Here is a 21,938-nt window from a genome sequence, read left to right as displayed (position 1 = left end):
ACCATAGTGACAAAACATTTTTTGGGTAAATATTGGCAGCCAAATTCTCGTGAAAAATTGATTCTTTTTTTGGGAAGAAAATGGAAAAACATGTACAATAAAATATTGTAATTATTTTTACAAAGAAAAATTAAAAATAAATTCTGGCATTTTTATTGGAAATTAAATATTGGCCAGCCAAAATCTCACATTTTTTTTTCTTCAAAGAAACGCCAATATTGGTCACTATATGTTTGCAACCCTAGTGAGACAGCTCTTCAAGACTCATGTTGAGATCTTGATCCCTTGGACAGCCATGTTTTCTAGAGTTGTAGTCCCAATTAAAGGTCCATATAATTAGTGAAGTAAACCTTGCCTATTGACACCATGGATATATATCCATATTGGGATTAGAACTGTCAACCGAAGAATATTGGTTTCAAGAGTCCATATTACATAAAATTTGTGCAATCCTCAAGTCTCACCATCTCTGGTTGATAAGGATGGAAGAGTTGGTTATCTTCTGGGATTCTTTTTTCCATCTAAAGTCCAGTTATTTGGTCCTCAATCTTGTAGAAGGGTAAATGGAGTAGAACTACGAGTCCTATCAAGTATCATCACTTAAATTCAGTAACACCCCAAAATCAAGGTCCATCATGTGACTGCCGGTTTTATAAAACTTAATGGGCTTTAAAATAGCATAAAGGAGATTTTAGTGTAAAATTTTTTCATGGATTTACAGGTGGCAGCATACGTTCAAGGACTTAATTTTCAAACTCACCATGAAATGAAGAATTTTGTTTAAAGAAGCATGGCCGAAGATTTCAGTTTAATTCCATGAACATAATTACGTACGTAATCACACCACCACAAAAGCTACAGTTCAACTATAACGCTAAACATGCGTGGGCACCCAAAGCCTGCTACAAATAGAACACTGCTCGCTATATATAACGACCATCTAACCCCTCTTGAATTCACTTAAACCTCTCTCTCTCTCTCTCTCGCTCGCCATGGCTTCTTCTTCTGGTTCAGGAGTAATGGTGCTTTCTCATATGACTGTTTTGGCAGCCTGCATGTTCTTTGTTCCTGCAGCTGTTTCACATTCAGATTGCTACACCTCCATCTTTAGCTTCGGGGACTCGCTTGCCGACACCGGAAACCTGCTACACTCCAGGCCTAGTGGGTTTTCGGTCATAGCCAACCTCCCCTATGGAGAAACCTTCTTTGGGCACCCCACAGGCCGATGCTCCAATGGAAGATTGATCGTCGACTTCATAGGTATTGTCTTTTTGTGCTTCTCTACTTCCATATATAGTCTTTCTCGCTTTTAAAAGAATATGGTGAAAGTTGCTTCCATTTGTTGCCAAGGTGGTTCACAGAGTCATGCATTAATATACTACTGGTCTTGGACGTGATAACAGTGGCATCTACTCTGACTCTTAATTAGCCTGAATTTGCTTACATATCTAAGTTGAATCCAAGAACCAGGTAGGATCAGGTTGGCTGCCATTGGATTAGGATCGTGCTTTGCCGATTCTCGGGGCAAACTATCGATTCAAGATTAATTTAGGCATGCCATGATCAGTGTTCAATTATAGTCACTATATATGGCTGAATGAGTTTGTTGTCTGAGTTACTGGTGTGAAGGCCACAGTAGCGAAATAGAACTACTTAATTAGTAGAGTATTTGAATCAGGGTGGACTTCATGACCTGATAAGGCTTTGAACTCTGTGATTTTAGTGTGATTGTGGGGCCAATTTCACTCCCGTATGATTTAGACCTCGATCATGTTTTGCATGAATATAAGTGTGTGAGTTTCATTTAAGGACTATATATACACTTGTATCTAGCATTGAGTCATCTAGTCACAGTAACTATGTTATGATTTGCTATGTTCAGCAATCTTATGACTAATTTCTAATACCTTTTCAGCCGAGGCATTCGGTCTTCCTCTTCTTCCTCCATATCTGGCTGATCCTGAGGGCAAAGAATACACCAATGGAGTCAATTTTGCTGTAGCAGGAGCTACAACACTTGATGTTTCATACTTTGAGAGCAAGAACATCAATCAACTATGGACCAACAACTCACTAAACGTCCAACTCGGCTGGTTCGACAGGCTTCTACCTTCACTATGCTCTTCAAAAGCAGGTAACCAACATATAAAATCTTGTTTTCTATTCTTCCCACAACAGATGAAAAGAAAAATAAAAACAAAAGCCCACAAGAGCTCTGCTCATCTGGTAGGTAACTTCAACAAGTAATTGACGGGATCATGTCAAGGGTTCGAAACCAACAGGGGGCATCTCTTGCTGCAAGGTCAGGTCAGAGCGGGGTGTACTCCCTGGTGGGCAGGGGGGGATCTTAATGGTTTTACCAACCGAAGGCCTGTCATTGTGGCTACAAAGCCGAAAAAAGAATCTTATGCCATATGTATATAAATGAATTGGATTAGACATGGTGGTTATGATTAGGGGTATCAATGGGTTCAACCTAAATAAGAAGGTCCGACGGTAAGACCCAAAGGGACTGATTAATACATGGAGCCAGGTATGGTTTGTGAAATTTCGTAAGACCTAGGCCCGACCCAAGTTTCGAAAAAGATTCACAAATTTTCAATTAAAAAGGATAAATTTTTTTTTTTTTTATTTTATTTTACCAGGTATGGTTCGGGTCTGGTTCATGTAATCCATATACGATTCAAGTATGGTTTCTCTTATGTTTTTTGGGTCTTGTTGGACCTGGGTCTGAACTTGATCGGTACCAGTATCTCAAATCAAGTCTAGGTCTGGTTCCACGTGGGTCTGAACCAAACCCAACCTATTGACAACCTTAGTTATGATTGAATGCATCAAAATTAAACTAAAAACTTCTTTGTTTCTCATTTGGGGTATGTGATAACAGAGTGCCACCACTTTCTCAAGTCATCACTATTTCTCGTTGGAGAGATTGGAGGGAACGACTACAATTACGCCTTCTTTCAAGGGAAGAGCATTGATGAGGTCAAGGCTTACGTGCATGATGTAGTGAACACCATTGCAGATGCTGTGAATGTGAGTTTTTAACATTTTTCACACTTTGCTACTTTTTTTACCTTTTTACATTTCTTATCTCCATTTAGAAATTTTGAAGGATTTATAGTACCTTTTCATTACCACCAACATCCAGAATTTCACGGATATTGGTATTTCCTAAGAACCTTGATAAACTAGAAAGTTCTTGATTTAGGGAAATGAACAACAACAACAACAACCCACTAGAATTGTTTTTATGACTCTGGTTAAGGCCTATATCACGGCAGCGGTCGACTGCATGGTCAGTGGGGTGGTTGTGAGGGGTGCTGAGATGAAGCCACCGGATCAAACCCCGCTGGTGCATGGGTGTGTCTGAAGCTTTCAGACGTGGGCCAAGTAAGGCAGGGTATAATTAGTCGTAGGGCTCACACGAGATTTTTCTCACTTCGGCGAGGGTTCCTCATCGTAAAAAAAAACAAACATACTCTGGCAAAGGTCTATGCAACTAACTGGAACTGGCCCAACTTGGTTCGACTTCGAACCTTTCAAGCCTTTGACTACTGAACTAACCTAATGAAATGCAGAGACTGGTAAAACATGGAGCAGTGGAGCTGATGATTCCGGGGAACCTTCCCATCGGCTGTTCGACAAGTTACCTGACGGCTTTCGGGTCGCAAAATGCGTCGGTTTATGACCCTCAGATCGGTTGCCTCAAGAGCTACAACGACTTTGCAGTCTACCACAATTCTCATCTGCAAGTTGCCCTCCAAAGGCTAAGGGAGCAACACCCACATGCAAAGATCATTTATGCTGATTACTACGATGCTGCTATGGGTTTTTTCAGAAACCCCAGCCAGTTTGGTATGCCAATGACTCAATTAAATTTACCTGTTTGATTTATCAGTTTCTGACAAGAACAAAAAAATGATATATATATAAATTGGTCTGAATTGGTTTTTGAATCGAATGGATTTTCCCAAGAAAAAGGTCAAATTAGTCTGAATAGAATCAAATCGAATTGTTTTGAATCAATCTATTAAAAAATTCATTTTTTTTTTTAATAGAGCACCCCTGCATCGAATAAAAAAGGGCAGGTTCTATCCGATTCGATTCGATTCGATTGGGATTTGTTAACATCGTATCCAATGATCCAACCTCCAGTTTTTTTTTTCTAAACCAAAATAAATTGGTAACTAATGTTTGTGTTTGCTTTTCTTCATGTGTAATTTTCAGGATTTGAGAGTGCTCTGAGAGCTTGCTGTGGTAAGGGAGAGCCATACAACTTCAACCTTGGGGCCACCTGTGGACAGCCAGGGATCGATGTATGCGGTGATCCATCCAAACATGTGAATTGGGATGGCATTCATCTCACTGAGAAGGCCTACCAGTGGATGGCTAGTGGATTCATCAATGGATTCTTCACTTACCCCACTCTGAGATTACCCCTAGAATATTGCTATTAATTAATCAAGGCTCTCAACCATTCAATCCCTTCAGTAGTATTTTTTTTATTTCATTTAACTCTCAATTGTTTCTCAACAGCTGGTGATTGGATCCCTCAGGAATAGAATAGTCCAAGGAAAGGTCTTACTTTTTTTTGGTCCAAGGACATGCATGGAAGTATACATCTTATAAAGAACTGATGAAATTATTATTTACCTGATTGTTCAAGGTTGCATATATAATGTTCTTTTCTATTTAAATTCCTTCCAGATTTATTTTTTGTTTGTTCATTCTTGTTGTTTTTCTTGAATGCTAAAAAGCACACAAATACAAAAACAAAAACAAAAAAAAGAATTTGGGGTTGATGGCACCTCAAATTTCCAACTGCCCCACCCCACAAAAAAAAAAAAGAAAAGAATTTGCGGTAGGTCATGGGATTTTTTTCCCTTGGACTATCTAAAGAAAAGCATATAAACATATCTCATTGGGAGTGGTGGTGATGACAAATAGTTGGACCTTAAGGGTGTGCTTGATTGTTTGTCCAAGATTTGATGGAACATAACCGACAGAACACGGAGAGGCCTATTTTGTGTGTTGGATTTCAAGCATCAGCTTCCAAGATTAAATAGTGATTGACTATTTATGATGGCCTTCAAGCTCTGGTTTCTGAAAAATGCCAAAGAGGGGCCTATTCTCATCATTGACCGTTAAACCCAGTTTAGATCTGATCAGTCGATTGAGTCAAATGAGATTAATACCCTCAATTGTTTAAAACACCTGTCGTTCCCTTTTCTACGAGGGTAGATAAGTGTTTTTGAATTGTAAAGGTTAATATAGAAAACTCAAAAGAATAGTAATTTCAAATACGGAAGAGGTTAACCTCATGTATTTGTTTGACTTTTTTTTCAAAAAAAAAAAGAGAGGCTCATATTAGTAAATTTGAAGAATGTGAGGTACTTTTTGGAATCAATGCTAAATAATTCGCACCTAATTGAAATTTGCTCAATTCCTTGCCTTCAATTAATCATAGTGACTAATATAATATTTTCAAGAAATTGCTTGAAAGTTTAAAACGGTAATTTCTTGTGAGATTTTCAAAATATCATGAGATTTAAGGAAAAAACATAAATATCATGATTTAAATGTGATATTTATGCTTTAAATGACTATTTATAATGAAAAAACCATGTGTTTATTTTTAACTAATTTGTATTCATATTTTCTTATAAAATTTATTTTTTACATTTTAAATTTATTTTTTATTGCTAAAATTTTGCCAAAAAATACAAGATTTATGAAAAAATTTCAAATTGTTTTTGAAAAATGATATTTTGCGGTGTCAAAGTAACCTAAGAATAAGATGAGCATAAGTGGTGTGAGTTTTATGAAAATGAGTTTTTTAAAATAATATTTTTAATGAAAACAAGTGTCAAAGCCAGACACAAAATAATAAAAACCGGCTCGCACGAGTGGTGAAATTCGGGTCAAACTCAAAGAACGGAAAATACTTCGTATTCAACACACAATCTAAACTATTCTTTATTGCCAAAATGAAAAAAATAATTTAATAAATAAACAAGAGAGTATTGTCCATGCAGAATTCTTAAACAAATAATAAAGTGTCTTATTACAACCCCAAATAAATTGAATTGAATAAAATAACGCCTATTCTAAAAATAAAAGCAAAAGTGTCTTCAGTGCTTGAAGCTTTTATTCCCTTCTTGATTGATTTGCTTCCCTTAGCCCTTCTCTCTTTAGGTAATGCTTGCTTTCTTGAACTTTTGCTTTTCTGAGAACTCTCTGAGAGCATTTTTGAGGGCCTCAATAGACCCCAGAGGGTACCTCGAGAACACAAAAAAGGTTTCACCGCACGTTCCAACACTTTTCTGCAAGACACAAAAAGAAAACACACAGCAGAAAAAGAAATCTACGAGAAAATCAAAAGCAAATATGCAAAAAAAGCACAAAAACATGAACTAATTAACACGAACCAACTGTGAACTAATTTACACTAAAAGACGAAATAGCAAAACTACCTAACTAATTAATTCAAGAACTAATGAACAACTAAGCTTAACTAATTCAAGAAATCAAGAACTAACTAAAAAAACCTAAACGAAACTAACTAACACTATATGTTGTACTGTTTATGAATGTAACCGAATAAATAAAATTGAAATATAAAAGTAACCTAGGCTATGCTGAAAATCAAATAAAATAATTAAATAAAAATCGGCTAGACTAATTCTAACTAACTATGCATGATAAACAAAACTTAATACTCTAAAGCATATAACATGAATCCAACGTGATTTAAACTAAAGTAAATAATTTAAAACTATCCTAAGCTACAACCACATGCAATGCATAAAACTAAAACAATGTTAGATATTAAGAAAAACCGCAAATTGCAAAGATCATGAAGATCGGCTAACTAATTTTAACGACTAATTAAACTAATTAACTTCAATCAAACTAATCTATACTAACATTAACTACAAAATTAACCCTAATCTAATCCCTAAAAAAACAAAATTCAACGTGAATTAAAACTAAGAGAAACACACTATTCAAAAATCGGATAACTAAGCATACTTTAAAAAAATGATAATTGCATAAAACTGGCTATTTCTAATGTAATCTATGAAAATAAAATAAAATAAAACTAACTATTTACTGACAAAAGAAAATGCCTAACTTTAATCTAAGTTATTCTAACAAAGAACGATAACGCAATAAAAGAAGATATATTGGTTAATAAAGAAAACCATTATTTAATTGATCTAAAGAACATTGAAATAAACAAAACCTGAAACACATTATTCTAACCTAAACCTAATCAAGAACTAATCAATTGTATACATGAATTGATACAATTTAACACCCCCCATCTCAAACTTAGGGCGTGATGACCGAAAGTTTGTCAAAGAGAAAATTAAATCTGGGAGAACATAGTGCCATTGTGAAAAAGTCTGCCAACTGGCATTCTGAGGTCACATAAGGAAGGTCTGTGATTTTCTGTAAGTAGGCTTCTCTGACATAGTGGTAGTCCATCTTAATGTGCTTAATTGGTAGACTTCTGAAAAGTGTGATTTTTAGCAATATAAATTAATTGCACTTTTATTATCACAACACAATCTTGTAGGTCCTTGGATCAGTACTCCCATATCCTGCAATAATTGATGAATCCACACAATTTCTATAGTTATGGAGGTCATGGCTCGATATTCTGTTTCTGTTGATGCAAGAGACACCTTCTGTTGTTTCTTGCATTTCAATGAGATCTGTGATTTACCTAGAAAAATACAAAAACCAGTGGTGGAGTGACGCGTATTTGGGTAACCTCCCTAATTAGAGTCAGTATATGCAATCAATTCTAAATTAGAAGTTAAGGAAAAAAATACTCCCTTGTTTATTGTGCCTTTATATATCTGATAATACGAAGTACAACACTCATATGAACTGAAGTGAAGGCATGAAAAATGAAGGGTGATGATGGGATTTCTTTGGAAAATCCTACTCCCTATAGGCAACTTGTGAGATCCCTTATGCATCTTAGCATCACACGACCAAGCATATCTTATGCTGTGTTGAAATTGACTTACAGTATGCACGACATGAGATATGTTTGGTCGTGTGATACTAAGATACATAAGTGATCCCACAAGCTCCAGATAGGGAGTAGAATTTTCCAACGAAATCCCATCATCACCCTTCATGTTTGAGACCACAACTTCTCATAAAATTTTTTATTTGTAATGCGGGACTTGTCAAGATTAATCCCGCAAGAGATTAATCCCGCAAGCCAATTTAGTTTAAGACAAAAAATAACCTCTATGAGAGTAAGCAATCTCAATACCCCAAAAACAAAATAACCTCTATGGGATCTTGTCGAGTTACCTAAGAGAGTAAAACTTGTAGAGTGTAAATGAGTCTTTAAGACCAAGAAGGACTCCAAAGGTAACATAGAGAGACATAAGGCAAAATTAGTTGCTAAAAGATTCACCCAAATGGAGGGCATTGATTATAATGAGACATTTTCTCCTGTCTCAACTAAAGAGTCAATGAGAATAATTTTGGCCCTCGTAGCACATTATGACTTGGAGCTATATCAGATGGATGTAAAAAATATGTTCCTAAACAGGGATCTAAATAAAGAGGTATACATGTAACAACCACTTGGTTTCTCTCACGATGATCGTTTGGTTTGCAAGCTTAACAAATCAATATATGAACTTAAAGAGGCCTCCCAACAGTGGTATATTAAATTTTCCCAAGTCATTATGATGTTAGGGTTTATAGAAAACATTTTTGATCAATGTATATACCTCAAGGAAAGTGAGAGTAAGTTCATTATATTGATATTGTATGTGAATGACATTTTGCTGGCAACGAACGATATAAAGTTACTTACAGAGATAAAACAATTTCTTGCATCATATTTTGATATGAAAGATATGGGTGAGGTTGCTTATGTACTCGACATTGAGATCCGTCGAGATAGATCAAAAGATTTTCTAGGCCTCTCTTAAAGATACTATATAAATAAGGTGTTAAAATGATATGGGATGGAGACTTGTTCTCCTAATTCAACACCCATATCAAAAGGTGACAAGTTGAGCTTAAAGGATTGTCCACAAGACGATATTGACAAAACACATATGAGTGTTTATCCATATGCGTAAGTTGTTGGCAACTTACAATACACTAGACATGTTATCGTCCAGATATCTCTTTTGCAGTAGGGGTGCTTGGCCAATTTTAGTCTAACTAAGGCATACCCTATTGGAAAGCTGCAAAGAAAGTCTTGCGGCATTTGCAAGGGATAAAAGACTATATGTTGATATATCATAAAGTTGATCACCTCGAGGTCATTGTCTACTCGGATGCGGACTTAGGAGGATGCCTTGATAGTAGAAAGTCTACTACTGGGTACATCTTCTTACTTATTGGGGGCGTGATGTCTTGTAGGAGTGGAAAGTAGACGACCACTGTTGCTCACACCATGAAGGCAAAATTCATAGTATTGTACGACACTACCTCGCAGGGCATATCGTTGAAGAACTTTATATCACAGTTAAAGGTGGTCGATTTCATTGAGAAGCCACTGAAGGTCTACTCTGATAATGAAGTTGCGATGTCCTTTTCGAATAATAATAAAAGTATTACATCATGTACACATATGAAATTAAGGTACTTTGTTGTTAAAGAAAGGACAAAGAATCATCTAGTGCATATTGTTAATATTGGTACCAAAGAGATAATTGTTGATCCTCTTACTAAAGGGCTAGCACCAGGATTATGCTCCGAACATGTATTGAGGATAGGGTTGTTAAACTTTTTTTATATATACATATAAAAATAAAGTGATCACATTCATTTCATTGATTCTCGTTATTACTTGTTTGTTGTTAATCTCATAAGGATTAGAGATTCAACTAAGGATCTACATAATAGATCATAAAGGCCAATCTATTCATCAAGTTATTCCCATAAAGTTTTTTGGTTAAGGGTTTATCGTCGAAACAAGTGAGAGAATATTGGTATAAACCACCAGCTAGTGGTGGTGGTTACCCACGATGTGGACACCCCCCACAGAAGATGCTTCTTCCGATAAACTTGCACAGAATAAGGGAGAAGGGTTACACAAACGGTTCCCACTTTGTGCCTATAAAAGAGGTATCATGAGCAACCCTCAAAGACGTGTGAAAACACAGGTTGAAAAACAGAAAAATGAGAGAGGAAATCAGTTGGATATCTTACCTCTCCATTCAGTGTTTTTCCATCCGGTGAGGGAACAGATCCTGCCCACCGCCTGCATCCAGCAGCCTGCGCTCGTGGAGTGCAACAGTCCGGCTAAGGAGAAGTTTTCTCCTGTTCAGCCACAACCAATAGCTTCCCCTGCACCAGCGTCGATCATCAGCCATCATCCAGTTCAGCAATGGCGGCATGAGGTACTCCTGCCTCTACATTTCTTTTGCATTGTTTTATCAGTAACTTGCTATTGTTGTTTTTATTTGTGCGCTGGCTGGCCGAATCACAACCCAACATATTCACATCTAAAATTACTTATAATATCTCTTAACTCAAGTGTGAACACTATACTTTTACCGCAATCGAGTCTCAAGGTGCTCAAACAGTATGATCTGGTCATTACACCAACATATTTGTATTAATGTACAAAACTTCTTGCAGATTTACCAAAATATTTCTCCTAAATTGACTCACAAAACCTGAAATTTTGTGTCACTAGTTTAACCAACACTATTAGACAAGTAGATTCATTTCTTCAATACGAGTCCAATGCACCAAACCTCGCTCAATTTTGAGTTTGGGGTGCAAAGTTATGCCTATTTTACCAAAATGGATCTCGGGTACCTAAAAGGGTATTATGGTCATTTCACATCTATTTATAATTCAAGACTATCTCACAACCCGATCCGAATCTATTTATGATCTGGATCTGACCCTGTCAGATTGGATCTAGATTCATTACTTATCTAAATACATAACAGTTTGACTGGATATAGAATAATCTAACTAGATCCTAGACAATCTAACCGGATCCAGAACACTCTGACTGGATTCATACACTCTCACTGGATCCAGAACGGTCTAATCTAGACCTAGTTCTGATATGGATCCAAGAGTGATCCAATCAGATCTAGAGTAATCAATCTGGATCCAGAATAGGTCTGAATCAAACTGAATCTGAACTAAGAACCCAGATCCAGTTAGACTGAACCAGTTTGGCTTGACTCGGGTTTATCCAAACCGGTTCGATTCAGACCCAATTCGGTTTAGACCAATTCCTCAAGAACCAGTTTGGTCTGAATCGACCCATATAAACCGGTTCGGCGAGAACCGATTTGTTCTGAACCGGTTCAACCAACAAACTCTTTTTTTTCTATCTGGATCGATCTTGGTCTGGGTGCGACCCAGACCGACTCGTTTCAATTCGGTCTAGGTCGCACCCAGGCTGAACCGACCACACATTTTTTTTGAATGCAAAATTGGTCTGGGGACGACCTAGACTGACACGTTTTGGTCTAAGTCGCACCCAAACTTTGCCTCGGTCTGCTCTAAAAAGCCGAAACTGACAAATCCATATCTCTCTCTCTCTATATATATATATATATATATATATATATATATATATATATATATATATATAGAAAGAGAGACAGAGAGAGAGAACCATTCATTTCTTTCATCGCGAAGGATCGGAGAAACTGACAAATCCATAACCCTGTGTCTTTCCGGTCCCATAATATCTTAATACCTTTACAAAGTTTTGGCATGAAACAATGAAACAATGTACGACATCGAATCAGTTTTCATAAAACGTAGCAACATGTTGCCTGTTTGGGAGACACAAGTCTTTCAGATATACAACATACAAATGTTCCATCAGCCACAAACGATGATATCACGAGGAACTTCTACGTACATTAAATAGATATACAACATTTGTCCCTCAGGCCCTCTGCCATACCGGTGGGAGTCGAACCTTGGATGAAGGGTTCAGCACCTTCTCCCCAAGCCCTCTGCCACTTATAGTTCTGCAATTTAGAACTGGATCTGGAAGTGGACTTGCTCAAAAAAAAAATTAGTTCTGGAACTGGGTAGTCTTCAGCCTCAGACTGACCTAACGATTTGCAACCATAGTGACAAAACATTTTTTGGGTAAATATTGGCAGCCAAATTCTCGTGAAAAATTGATTCTTTTTTTGGGAAGAAAATGGAAAAACATGTACAATAAAATATTGTAATTATTTTTACAAAGAAAAATTAAAAATAAATTCTGGCATTTTTATTGGAAATTAAATATTGGCCAGCCAAAATCTCACATTTTTTTTTCTTCAAAGAAACGCCAATATTGGTCACTATATGTTTGCAACCCTAGTGAGACAGCTCTTCAAGACTCATGTTGAGATCTTGATCCCTTGGACAGCCATGTTTTCTAGAGTTGTAGTCCCAATTAAAGGTCCATATAATTAGTGAAGTAAACCTTGCCTATTGACACCATGGATATATATCCATATTGGGATTAGAACTGTCAACCGAAGAATATTGGTTTCAAGAGTCCATATTACATAAAATTTGTGCAATCCTCAAGTCTCACCATCTCTGGTTGATAAGGATGGAAGAGTTGGTTATCTTCTGGGATTCTTTTTTCCATCTAAAGTCCAGTTATTTGGTCCTCAATCTTGTAGAAGGGTAAATGGAGTAGAACTACGAGTCCTATCAAGTATCATCACTTAAATTCAGTAACACCCCAAAATCAAGGTCCATCATGTGACTGCCGGTTTTATAAAACTTAATGGGCTTTAAAATAGCATAAAGGAGATTTTAGTGTAAAATTTTTTCATGGATTTACAGGTGGCAGCATACGTTCAAGGACTTAATTTTCAAACTCACCATGAAATGAAGAATTTTGTTTAAAGAAGCATGGCCGAAGATTTCAGTTTAATTCCATGAACATAATTACGTACGTAATCACACCACCACAAAAGCTACAGTTCAACTATAACGCTAAACATGCGTGGGCACCCAAAGCCTGCTACAAATAGAACACTGCTCGCTATATATAACGACCATCTAACCCCTCTTGAATTCACTTAAACCTCTCTCTCTCTCTCTCTCGCTCGCCATGGCTTCTTCTTCTGGTTCAGGAGTAATGGTGCTTTCTCATATGACTGTTTTGGCAGCCTGCATGTTCTTTGTTCCTGCAGCTGTTTCACATTCAGATTGCTACACCTCCATCTTTAGCTTCGGGGACTCGCTTGCCGACACCGGAAACCTGCTACACTCCAGGCCTAGTGGGTTTTCGGTCATAGCCAACCTCCCCTATGGAGAAACCTTCTTTGGGCACCCCACAGGCCGATGCTCCAATGGAAGATTGATCGTCGACTTCATAGGTATTGTCTTTTTGTGCTTCTCTACTTCCATATATAGTCTTTCTCGCTTTTAAAAGAATATGGTGAAAGTTGCTTCCATTTGTTGCCAAGGTGGTTCACAGAGTCATGCATTAATATACTACTGGTCTTGGACGTGATAACAGTGGCATCTACTCTGACTCTTAATTAGCCTGAATTTGCTTACATATCTAAGTTGAATCCAAGAACCAGGTAGGATCAGGTTGGCTGCCATTGGATTAGGATCGTGCTTTGCCGATTCTCGGGGCAAACTATCGATTCAAGATTAATTTAGGCATGCCATGATCAGTGTTCAATTATAGTCACTATATATGGCTGAATGAGTTTGTTGTCTGAGTTACTGGTGTGAAGGCCACAGTAGCGAAATAGAACTACTTAATTAGTAGAGTATTTGAATCAGGGTGGACTTCATGACCTGATAAGGCTTTGAACTCTGTGATTTTAGTGTGATTGTGGGGCCAATTTCACTCCCGTATGATTTAGACCTCGATCATGTTTTGCATGAATATAAGTGTGTGAGTTTCATTTAAGGACTATATATACACTTGTATCTAGCATTGAGTCATCTAGTCACAGTAACTATGTTATGATTTGCTATGTTCAGCAATCTTATGACTAATTTCTAATACCTTTTCAGCCGAGGCATTCGGTCTTCCTCTTCTTCCTCCATATCTGGCTGATCCTGAGGGCAAAGAATACACCAATGGAGTCAATTTTGCTGTAGCAGGAGCTACAACACTTGATGTTTCATACTTTGAGAGCAAGAACATCAATCAACTATGGACCAACAACTCACTAAACGTCCAACTCGGCTGGTTCGACAGGCTTCTACCTTCACTATGCTCTTCAAAAGCAGGTAACCAACATATAAAATCTTGTTTTCTATTCTTCCCACAACAGATGAAAAGAAAAATAAAAACAAAAGCCCACAAGAGCTCTGCTCATCTGGTAGGTAACTTCAACAAGTAATTGACGGGATCATGTCAAGGGTTCGAAACCAACAGGGGGCATCTCTTGCTGCAAGGTCAGGTCAGAGCGGGGTGTACTCCCTGGTGGGCAGGGGGGGATCTTAATGGTTTTACCAACCGAAGGCCTGTCATTGTGGCTACAAAGCCGAAAAAAGAATCTTATGCCATATGTATATAAATGAATTGGATTAGACATGGTGGTTATGATTAGGGGTATCAATGGGTTCAACCTAAATAAGAAGGTCCGACGGTAAGACCCAAAGGGACTGATTAATACATGGAGCCAGGTATGGTTTGTGAAATTTCGTAAGACCTAGGCCCGACCCAAGTTTCGAAAAAGATTCACAAATTTTCAATTAAAAAGGATAAATTTTTTTTTTTTTTATTTTATTTTACCAGGTATGGTTCGGGTCTGGTTCATGTAATCCATATACGATTCAAGTATGGTTTCTCTTATGTTTTTTGGGTCTTGTTGGACCTGGGTCTGAACTTGATCGGTACCAGTATCTCAAATCAAGTCTAGGTCTGGTTCCACGTGGGTCTGAACCAAACCCAACCTATTGACAACCTTAGTTATGATTGAATGCATCAAAATTAAACTAAAAACTTCTTTGTTTCTCATTTGGGGTATGTGATAACAGAGTGCCACCACTTTCTCAAGTCATCACTATTTCTCGTTGGAGAGATTGGAGGGAACGACTACAATTACGCCTTCTTTCAAGGGAAGAGCATTGATGAGGTCAAGGCTTACGTGCATGATGTAGTGAACACCATTGCAGATGCTGTGAATGTGAGTTTTTAACATTTTTCACACTTTGCTACTTTTTTTACCTTTTTACATTTCTTATCTCCATTTAGAAATTTTGAAGGATTTATAGTACCTTTTCATTACCACCAACATCCAGAATTTCACGGATATTGGTATTTCCTAAGAACCTTGATAAACTAGAAAGTTCTTGATTTAGGGAAATGAACAACAACAACAACAACCCACTAGAATTGTTTTTATGACTCTGGTTAAGGCCTATATCACGGCAGCGGTCGACTGCATGGTCAGTGGGGTGGTTGTGAGGGGTGCTGAGATGAAGCCACCGGATCAAACCCCGCTGGTGCATGGGTGTGTCTGAAGCTTTCAGACGTGGGCCAAGTAAGGCAGGGTATAATTAGTCGTAGGGCTCACACGAGATTTTTCTCACTTCGGCGAGGGTTCCTCATCGTAAAAAAAAACAAACATACTCTGGCAAAGGTCTATGCAACTAACTGGAACTGGCCCAACTTGGTTCGACTTCGAACCTTTCAAGCCTTTGACTACTGAACTAACCTAATGAAATGCAGAGACTGGTAAAACATGGAGCAGTGGAGCTGATGATTCCGGGGAACCTTCCCATCGGCTGTTCGACAAGTTACCTGACGGCTTTCGGGTCGCAAAATGCGTCGGTTTATGACCCTCAGATCGGTTGCCTCAAGAGCTACAACGACTTTGCAGTCTACCACAATTCTCATCTGCAAGTTGCCCTCCAAAGGCTAAGGGAGCAACACCCACATGCAAAGATCATTTATGCTGATTACTACGATGCTGCTATGGGTTTTTTCAGAAACCCCAGCCAGTTTGGTATGCCAATGACTCAATTAAATTTACCTGTTTGATTTATCAGTTTCTGACAAGAACAAAAAAATGATATATATATAAATTGGTCTGAATTGGTTTTTGAATCGAATGGATTTTCCCAAGAAAAAGGTCAAATTAGTCTGAATAGAATCAAATCGAATTGTTTTGAATCAATCTATTAAAAAATTCATTTTTTTTTTTAATAGAGCACCCCTGCATCGAATAAAAAAGGGCAGGTTCTATCCGATTCGATTCGATTCGATTGGGATTTGTTAACATCGTATCCAATGATCCAACCTCCAGTTTTTTTTTTCTAAACCAAAATAAATTGGTAACTAATGTTTGTGTTTGCTTTTCTTCATGTGTAATTTTCAGGATTTGAGAGTGCTCTGAGAGCTTGCTGTGGTAAGGGAGAGCCATACAACTTCAACCTTGGGGCCACCTGTGGACAGCCAGGGATCGATGTATGCGGTGATCCATCCAAACATGTGAATTGGGATGGCATTCATCTCACTGAGAAGGCCTACCAGTGGATGGCTAGTGGATTCATCAATGGATTCTTCACTTACCCCACTCTGAGATTACCCCTAGAATATTGCTATTAATTAATCAAGGCTCTCAACCATTCAATCCCTTCAGTAGTATTTTTTTTATTTCATTTAACTCTCAATTGTTTCTCAACAGCTGGTGATTGGATCCCTCAGGAATAGAATAGTCCAAGGAAAGGTCTTACTTTTTTTTGGTCCAAGGACATGCATGGAAGTATACATCTTATAAAGAACTGATGAAATTATTATTTACCTGATTGTTCAAGGTTGCATATATAATGTTCTTTTCTATTTAAATTCCTTCCAGATTTATTTTTTGTTTGTTCATTCTTGTTGTTTTTCTTGAATGCTAAAAAGCACACAAATACAAAAACAAAAACAAAAAAAAGAATTTGGGGTTGATGGCACCTCAAATTTCCAACTGCCCCACCCCACAAAAAAAAAAAAAAAAAGAATTTGCGGTAGGTCATGGGATTTTTTTCCCTTGGACTATCTAAAGAAAAGCATATAAACATATCTCATTGGGAGTGGTGGTGATGACAAATAGTTGGACCTTAAGGGTGTGCTTGATTGTTTGTCCAAGATTTGATGGAACATAACCGACAGAACACGGAGAGGCCTATTTTGTGTGTTGGATTTCAAGCATCAGCTTCCAAGATTAAATAGTGATTGACTATTTATGATGGCCTTCAAGCTCTGGTTTCTGAAAAATGCCAAAGAGGGGCCTATTCTCATCATTGACCGTTAAACCCAGTTTAGATCTGATCAGTCGATTGAGTCAAATGAGATTAATACCCTCAATTGTTTAAAACACCTGTCGTTCCCTTTTCTACGAGGGTAGATAAGTGTTTTTGAATTGTAAAGGTTAATATAGAAAACTCAAAAGAATAGTAATTTCAAATACGGAAGAGGTTAACCTCATGTATTTGTTTGACTTTTTTTTCAAAAAAAAAAAGAGAGGCTCATATTAGTAAATTTGAAGAATGTGAGGTACTTTTTGGAATCAATGCTAAATAATTCGCACCTAATTGAAATTTGCTCAATTCCTTGCCTTCAATTAATCATAGTGACTAATATAATATTTTCAAGAAATTGCTTGAAAGTTTAAAACGGTAATTTCTTGTGAGATTTTCAAAATATCATGAGATTTAAGGAAAAAACATAAATATCATGATTTAAATGTGATATTTATGCTTTAAATGACTATTTATAATGAAAAAACCATGTGTTTATTTTTAACTAATTTGTATTCATATTTTCTTATAAAATTTATTTTTTACATTTTAAATTTATTTTTTATTGCTAAAATTTTGCCAAAAAATACAAGATTTATGAAAAAATTTCAAATTGTTTTTGAAAAATGATATTTTGCGGTGTCAAAGTAACCTAAGAATAAGATGAGCATAAGTGGTGTGAGTTTTATGAAAATGAGTTTTTTAAAATAATATTTTTAATGAAAACAAGTGTCAAAGCCAGACACAAAATAATAAAAACCGGCTCGCACGAGTGGTGAAATTCGGGTCAAACTCAAAGAACGGAAAATACTTCGTATTCAACACACAATCTAAACTATTCTTTATTGCCAAAATGAAAAAAATAATTTAATAAATAAACAAGAGAGTATTGTCCATGCAGAATTCTTAAACAAATAATAAAGTGTCTTATTACAACCCCAAATAAATTGAATTGAATAAAATAACGCCTATTCTAAAAATAAAAGCAAAAGTGTCTTCAGTGCTTGAAGCTTTTATTCCCTTCTTGATTGATTTGCTTCCCTTAGCCCTTCTCTCTTTAGGTAATGCTTGCTTTCTTGAACTTTTGCTTTTCTGAGAACTCTCTGAGAGCATTTTTGAGGGCCTCAATAGACCCCAGAGGGTACCTCGAGAACACAAAAAAGGTTTCACCGCACGTTCCAACACTTTTCTGCAAGACACAAAAAGAAAACACACAGCAGAAAAAGAAATCTACGAGAAAATCAAAAGCAAATATGCAAAAAAAGCACAAAAACATGAACTAATTAACACGAACCAACTGTGAACTAATTTACACTAAAAGACGAAATAGCAAAACTACCTAACTAATTAATTCAAGAACTAATGAACAACTAAGCTTAACTAATTCAAGAAATCAAGAACTAACTAAAAAAACCTAAACGAAACTAACTAACACTATATGTTGTACTGTTTATGAATGTAACCGAATAAATAAAATTGAAATATAAAAGTAACCTAGGCTATGCTGAAAATCAAATAAAATAATTAAATAAAAATCGGCTAGACTAATTCTAACTAACTATGCATGATAAACAAAACTTAATACTCTAAAGCATATAACATGAATCCAACGTGATTTAAACTAAAGTAAATAATTTAAAACTATCCTAAGCTACAACCACATGCAATGCATAAAACTAAAACAATGTTAGATATTAAGAAAAACCGCAAATTGCAAAGATCATGAAGATCGGCTAACTAATTTTAACGACTAATTAAACTAATTAACTTCAATCAAACTAATCTATACTAACATTAACTACAAAATTAACCCTAATCTAATCCCTAAAAAAACAAAATTCAACGTGAATTAAAACTAAGAGAAACACACTATTCAAAAATCGGATAACTAAGCATACTTTAAAAAAATGATAATTGCATAAAACTGGCTATTTCTAATGTAATCTATGAAAATAAAATAAAATAAAACTAACTATTTACTGACAAAAGAAAATGCCTAACTTTAATCTAAGTTATTCTAACAAAGAACGATAACGCAATAAAAGAAGATATATTGGTTAATAAAGAAAACCATTATTTAATTGATCTAAAGAACATTGAAATAAACAAAACCTGAAACACATTATTCTAACCTAAACCTAATCAAGAACTAATCAATTGTATACATGAATTGATACAATTTAACACCCCCCATCTCAAACTTAGGGCGTGATGACCGAAAGTTTGTCAAAGAGAAAATTAAATCTGGGAGAACATAGTGCCATTGTGAAAAAGTCTGCCAACTGGCATTCTGAGGTCACATAAGGAAGGTCTGTGATTTTCTGTAAGTAGGCTTCTCTGACATAGTGGTAGTCCATCTTAATGTGCTTAATTGGTAGACTTCTGAAAAGTGTGATTTTTAGCAATATAAATTAATTGCACTTTTATTATCACAACACAATCTTGTAGGTCCTTGGATCAGTACTCCCATATCCTGCAATAATTGATGAATCCACACAATTTCTATAGTTATGGAGGTCATGGCTCGATATTCTGTTTCTGTTGATGCAAGAGACACCTTCTGTTGTTTCTTGCATTTCAATGAGATCTGTGATTTACCTAGAAAAATACAAAAACCAGTGGTGGAGTGACGCGTATTTGGGTAACCTCCCTAATTAGAGTCAGTATATGCAATCAATTCTAAATTAGAAGTTAAGGAAAAAAATACTCCCTTGTTTATTGTGCCTTTATATATCTGATAATACGAAGTACAACACTCATATGAACTGAAGTGAAGGCATGAAAAATGAAGGGTGATGATGGGATTTCTTTGGAAAATCCTACTCCCTATAGGCAACTTGTGAGATCCCTTATGCATCTTAGCATCACACGACCAAGCATATCTTATGCTGTGTTGAAATTGACTTACAGTATGCACGACATGAGATATGTCTGGTCGTGTGATACTAAGATACATAAGTGATCCCACAAGCTCCAGATAGGGAGTAGAATTTTCCAACGAAATCCCATCATCACCCTTCATGTTTGAGACCACAACTTCTCATAAAATTTTTTATTTGTAATGCGGGACTTGTCAAGATTAATCCCGCAAGAGATTAATCCCGCAAGCCAATTTAGTTTAAGACAAAAAATAACCTCTATGAGAGTAAGCAATCTCAATACCCCAAAAACAAAATAACCTCTATGGGATCTTGTCGAGTTACCTAAGAGAGTAAAACTTGTAGAGTGTAAATGAGTCTTTAAGACCAAGAAGGACTCCAAAGGTAACATAGAGAGACATAAGGCAAAATTAGTTGCTAAAAGATTCACCCAAATGGAGGGCATTGATTATAATGAGACATTTTCTCCTGTCTCAACTAAAGAGTCAATGAGAATAATTTTGGCCCTCGTAGCACATTATGACTTGGAGCTATATCAGATGGATGTAAAAAATATGTTCCTAAACAGGGATCTAAATAAAGAGGTATACATGTAACAACCACTTGGTTTCTCTCACGATGATCGTTTGGTTTGCAAGCTTAACAAATCAATATATGAACTTAAAGAGGCCTCCCAACAGTGGTATATTAAATTTTCCCAAGTCATTATGATGTTAGGGTTTATAGAAAACATTTTTGATCAATGTATATACCTCAAGGAAAGTGAGAGTAAGTTCATTATATTGATATTGTATGTGAATGACATTTTGCTGGCAACGAACGATATAAAGTTACTTACAGAGATAAAACAATTTCTTGCATCATATTTTGATATGAAAGATATGGGTGAGGTTGCTTATGTACTCGACATTGAGATCCGTCGAGATAGATCAAAAGATTTTCTAGGCCTCTCTTAAAGATACTATATAAATAAGGTGTTAAAATGATATGGGATGGAGACTTGTTCTCCTAATTCAACACCCATATCAAAAGGTGACAAGTTGAGCTTAAAGGATTGTCCACAAGACGATATTGACAAAACACATATGAGTGTTTATCCATATGCGTAAGTTGTTGGCAACTTACAATACACTAGACATGTTATCGTCCAGATATCTCTTTTGCAGTAGGGGTGCTTGGCCAATTTTAGTCTAACTAAGGCATACCCTATTGGAAAGCTGCAAAGAAAGTCTTGCGGCATTTGCAAGGGATAAAAGACTATATGTTGATATATCATAAAGTTGATCACCTCGAGGTCATTGTCTACTCGGATGCGGACTTAGGAGGATGCCTTGATAGTAGAAAGTCTACTACTGGGTACATCTTCTTACTTATTGGGGGCGTGATGTCTTGTAGGAGTGGAAAGTAGACGACCACTGTTGCTCACACCATGAAGGCAAAATTCATAGTATTGTACGACACTACCTCGCAGGGCATATCGTTGAAGAACTTTATATCACAGTTAAAGGTGGTCGATTTCATTGAGAAGCCACTGAAGGTCTACTCTGATAATGAAGTTGCGATGTCCTTTTCGAATAATAATAAAAGTATTACATCATGTACACATATGAAATTAAGGTACTTTGTTGTTAAAGAAAGGACAAAGAATCATCTAGTGCATATTGTTAATATTGGTACCAAAGAGATAATTGTTGATCCTCTTACTAAAGGGCTAGCACCAGGATTATGCTCCGAACATGTATTGAGGATAGGGTTGTTAAACTTTTTTTATATATACATATAAAAATAAAGTGATCACATTCATTTCATTGATTCTCGTTA

The 21,938-nt window shown here is 36.4% G+C and overlaps 2 protein-coding genes across 2 annotated transcripts; both read left to right on the top strand.

The window, feature by feature from the left end:
* The first annotated feature begins 992 nt into the window (after nt 1-992).
* LOC149817480 (GDSL esterase/lipase At5g45910-like) lies at nt 993-4,460 on the top strand. The gene is made up of 5 exons (XM_089985407.1): nt 993-1,260; nt 1,916-2,134; nt 2,888-3,036; nt 3,582-3,858; nt 4,231-4,460. Exons 1-5 carry the CDS (start codon nt 993-995, stop codon nt 4,458-4,460), a joined length of 1,143 nt encoding a protein of 380 aa, XP_089841533.1.
* Nucleotides 4,461-13,093: 8,633 nt separating this feature from the next.
* On the top strand, nt 13,094-16,561 carry LOC149817479 (GDSL esterase/lipase At5g45910-like). Its single transcript, XM_089985406.1, has 5 exons — nt 13,094-13,361; nt 14,017-14,235; nt 14,989-15,137; nt 15,683-15,959; nt 16,332-16,561. Exons 1-5 carry the CDS (start codon nt 13,094-13,096, stop codon nt 16,559-16,561), a joined length of 1,143 nt encoding a protein of 380 aa, XP_089841532.1.
* Nucleotides 16,562-21,938: the final 5,377 nt, after the last annotated feature.

The sequence above is a fragment of the Nuphar pumila genome, chromosome 13 (genome assembly GCF_984573655.1).
Source record: "Nuphar pumila chromosome 13, dmNupPumi1.hap1.1, whole genome shotgun sequence".
NCBI lineage: Eukaryota > Viridiplantae > Streptophyta > Magnoliopsida > Nymphaeales > Nymphaeaceae > Nuphar > Nuphar pumila.
This window is presented reverse-complemented; position numbering and strand designations above follow the sequence as displayed.